Here is a 3,311-nt window from a genome sequence, read left to right as displayed (position 1 = left end):
GTCGATTTTTGTAAAACCTAATGTCCATTAGGGAAGGAAATCTGCTGTCCTTACCTGGTCTGGCGCACACGTGACTTCAGACGGACAACAATGCGGGTTGGCTCTAAACTGCCCCCAGCAAAGTCTTAGCCAATCACTCAAATCAAGGGCAATTACGGATGGGCAACAAATGCTGGGCCAGCCAGCGACACCCCACATGCTAAGAATGAATAAAGAAAAATAAAGTCAAGGAAAAGAAAATGTAATTATTTGGCGAGTATATCACGCAATGCCAGGAACGTACTGGTGTATTTTTCTGTTTAGTTTTCATAGGCCTGTCAATTAGAGTAAAGTAGCCAAATATTTTGGAATTCTGCTTCTAAAATATAATTAATCCGGTGTTTCTCGTGGAGATGGCTTTTCGTTGACCATGAATTCTGTCATGACATTAATTCAAGGATAGGTGTTTAAATCTGTTTTAAAACAAGTTATTTAAAGCTCGGTGTCAGGGTGACATTTTGCATGCGTGTATATGACTCCGTGTCAGGAAACATGGAATCACCTTTCTCAGAGTCTCATAACTCGAAACGTGACGAATTAGCCCCGGATTTGCTCTGTCACACGGACTGTCCAGATGGTCCTCAGAGATTCCCACGCAAAGTAATGTCAAAGCCCATCATTAGTTTGGCATTTACAAGGCAACGATTCGGCTATTGTCCTCCTGAAAGCGTTCGTTGGCCAGAGAGTGTGGGAAACCTCATGAAACACCGACTCACGCTATTTTCATGTAAATGCAGCGGTATAAATAGAGGAGGATTCCCGCCTGCAGTATCTCACCAGGCGCAAATCTCCCTCCCTCTTCGGTCTGTTTCAGTTGTCAAGCATGGCTCCAACTAACGCTGCCGACCTTATCAACAGGGAATACACAGAAGATAAATACACCGCCAAACAGAAAAGCAAAGTAAGCGGAAAGAGCACCGAAAAGAAAATCGGTAAAAAGAAAACAAGAAGCGTTACTTAGGAATTGCAATGTTTACCGACATATCAAATAATTATAATCCGTTTTATTTTCAGATAATGAAGATTACGATAGAGAAAAGGCGCCGAGATCGGATAAACAGCAGCATCAACCAGCTGAAGACTCTACTGGGAAGGGAGTTTCAAACCGAAGAACCCAATATGAAGCTGGAGAAGGCGGACATCCTGAAAATGACTGTGAATTACCTGAAATATCACAACCAGCAGCTCAGAGGTAAGGCTCCTGGCTCCCTGGCAATGGTTTGCTTTGCATTGTTTATGTTTAACGGCATTTCTGGTCGACTGAGCCTGAATTTTCCTCAATCTTTCCTTTTGTAGCGAGCTGCCCGACCAACAGTCCGGAGCGTGACTATAATGAAGGTTACTCCCGATGCCTGCAGGAGGCTCTGCGCTTTTTCTCTGCCCAGGAAGGCAAGGACGACATTCAGAAGAAGCTGGTGACCCGTTTCCAAAGAAGTCAGCAACAGTGTCCGGCCAAGGTGCTGTCTTATTCTGCACCTCTCCCGCACCCTGCTGCTTGTCAAACCAGCACCGAGCGAGCAGCTCAGCCCAGCCATGCAGTACTCTGGAGACCCTGGTGAAACCTCAAGAACAGTTTGTGTGTGTGTGTGTATGTGTGTGAGAGAGAGACTCTTCCTCGTTTGCAGATGATGGTGAAGACGATGTAGGAGAATCATTCTCCAGTGTCAGGAATAACGATTTTGTGATAGAATTGGAATTGTAGTGCGGTTTTCTTCATATTGAAGAAGGTGTATTTCCTTGAATTACGGAGCGCGTCAGTTTATAAACAATATCCAGATTTTGTTTATCGATAGATTAGCCAGATTTCTTGTTCCAATAATGGTCATCAACTTAATTGATAAATTGTGACCTGTGTAGGAGGATTTTTTTTCCCGCCCTTTTGTCGCAGATCCTGGAAAGGGTCATATTTTTCTTCATGGTGAAGAGATGCTGCAATTTTTGGAGTAATTTTTACTAGGATTGGCTGGCTGGTCACTGAGGAGGTGCTTGTTATCAGATTACTGAATGAATCAGTGACAAAACCATGTATTTCATCATACATACCCCTTGCTCTCGCTTTGACATTCTCTTTGTCCCCGCCCCACCCCCTTGGATGGGGGAAGCGGTGGACTTGCCTGCACTTTCTCACTAGCGTCCTCTGCAGGTCTCATATCCCTTCTCCTCGGGGACCACTACCTGCTCTCTATCGTCAATGTCTCCACTGTCACAGGGTCCATGGAGACCTCTGACCTCACCACCCCCGTACGTATTTGACCAGAGTCTGGAGACATAGCGCCTGATTGTCCACGAACAGACCTGGCTTGATCACCTTAAGTAATTCTCCGCAGTAACACTCCCATATTACATTAGGTTAACCCCCGCCCCTCCAAGTACTGTGCCATGGCAATGGACTCTTGTAGTTGCATTTCTACCCGCCTCAGCGGAAGCAGTAAATATCAGCAAATGATTTCGCTTTTCTGTGTCCTTTAGGCCAGCTTGGCGAGCTTACTCTCTTACTCCATCCTTGGTCTTCATTATTTGTAATCTCTCCCTCAGTGACTTTTCCAAACGCACCGCTCCTGCTTCCACGTGTATCCTATGAGACCATCAGCATGCACTATTGCTGAATTATCTGACCACCTTGTCGAATGTTGAGTCAGGAGGAACCATAATTTCTTACAGTTCAATGTGGGAAAAGCTGTTTCTTGAGAGACTTTCACTATAGGTGTTCTTGTGCAAATTTCAGCAACTTGCTTGATTTCCTTTTGCTCAGACTGGTCCGATGGATCAGCGACCTTTCTGTTGGATGTTTCGTTCAGGTTTTTACCCCCTATCCAGTCTATTAGCAAGATGGCCTTCTTATGTCTCTGGATTGTACTTTGCCTTTGCATTTTTGTCCTTTGTAAATTTCTTCAGTAAGCAATGGAAGCCCGCCTTTGATTCCTGTAAATTACTCGGAGACGTCTGTTTTTCTCTATATAAAGAGAGCTGTATAAACAGAATATTTTGAACTGAAGATGTACAGATGTTGGCGGTTATGTTAGATGGCACAATGTCAAAATAGACACCCCACTTGAATGTACCCGATGCCTTTTATTAAATACATGCAAAAGGTAATAAAGATCGATTAAAGCGATGTTAATGTTGGAAGGCTGCTTACGTTTATTTGGATAAACTTGATTTTTCACATGTTCGTGTAAATAGAACGGACAGAAGCCGGCAATGTGAACCGAATTGTTTGTACCGTTAAGACATCTCGCTTACTCATGGGACCCGGTTCTATGGCTACTCAA

The 3,311-nt window shown here is 44.2% G+C and overlaps 1 protein-coding gene across 2 annotated transcripts; it reads left to right on the top strand.

Moving 5' to 3' along the window:
- The first annotated feature begins 790 nt into the window (after positions 1-790).
- LOC140410283 (transcription factor HES-5-like) lies at positions 791-3,154 on the top strand. 2 transcript variants are annotated; one of them, XM_072498256.1, is made up of 3 exons: positions 791-940; positions 1,054-1,231; positions 1,336-3,154. In XM_072498256.1, exons 1-3 carry the CDS (start codon positions 863-865, stop codon positions 1,596-1,598), a joined length of 519 nt encoding a protein of 172 aa, XP_072354357.1. In that variant the 5' UTR covers positions 791-862; the 3' UTR covers positions 1,599-3,154. The 2 variants fall into 2 exon arrangements, with proteins under 2 accessions (XP_072354357.1, XP_072354367.1); XM_072498266.1 differs by having other exon boundaries at positions 804-971.
- The last annotated feature ends 157 nt before the right edge of the window (positions 3,155-3,311 follow it).

Source organism: Scyliorhinus torazame, chromosome 1, assembly GCF_047496885.1.
Source record: "Scyliorhinus torazame isolate Kashiwa2021f chromosome 1, sScyTor2.1, whole genome shotgun sequence".
Lineage (NCBI taxonomy): Eukaryota > Metazoa > Chordata > Chondrichthyes > Carcharhiniformes > Scyliorhinidae > Scyliorhinus > Scyliorhinus torazame.
Note: the sequence above shows the minus strand (reverse complement) of the source record. Positions and strands in the feature narration are given on the sequence as shown.

Excerpts from the sequence above, each read along its gene's own strand:
- LOC140410283 (XM_072498256.1), top strand. The coding sequence starts at position 863 with ATGGCTCCAACTAACGCTGCCGACCTTATCAACAGGGAATACACAGAA. Across the intron at positions 941-1,053 it reads CCGCCAAACAGAAAAGCAAA|ATAATGAAGATTACGATAGA; the intron begins GTAAGCGGAAAG and ends TTTTATTTTCAG. Across the intron at positions 1,232-1,335 it reads TCACAACCAGCAGCTCAGAG|CGAGCTGCCCGACCAACAGT; the intron begins GTAAGGCTCCTG and ends TTCCTTTTGTAG.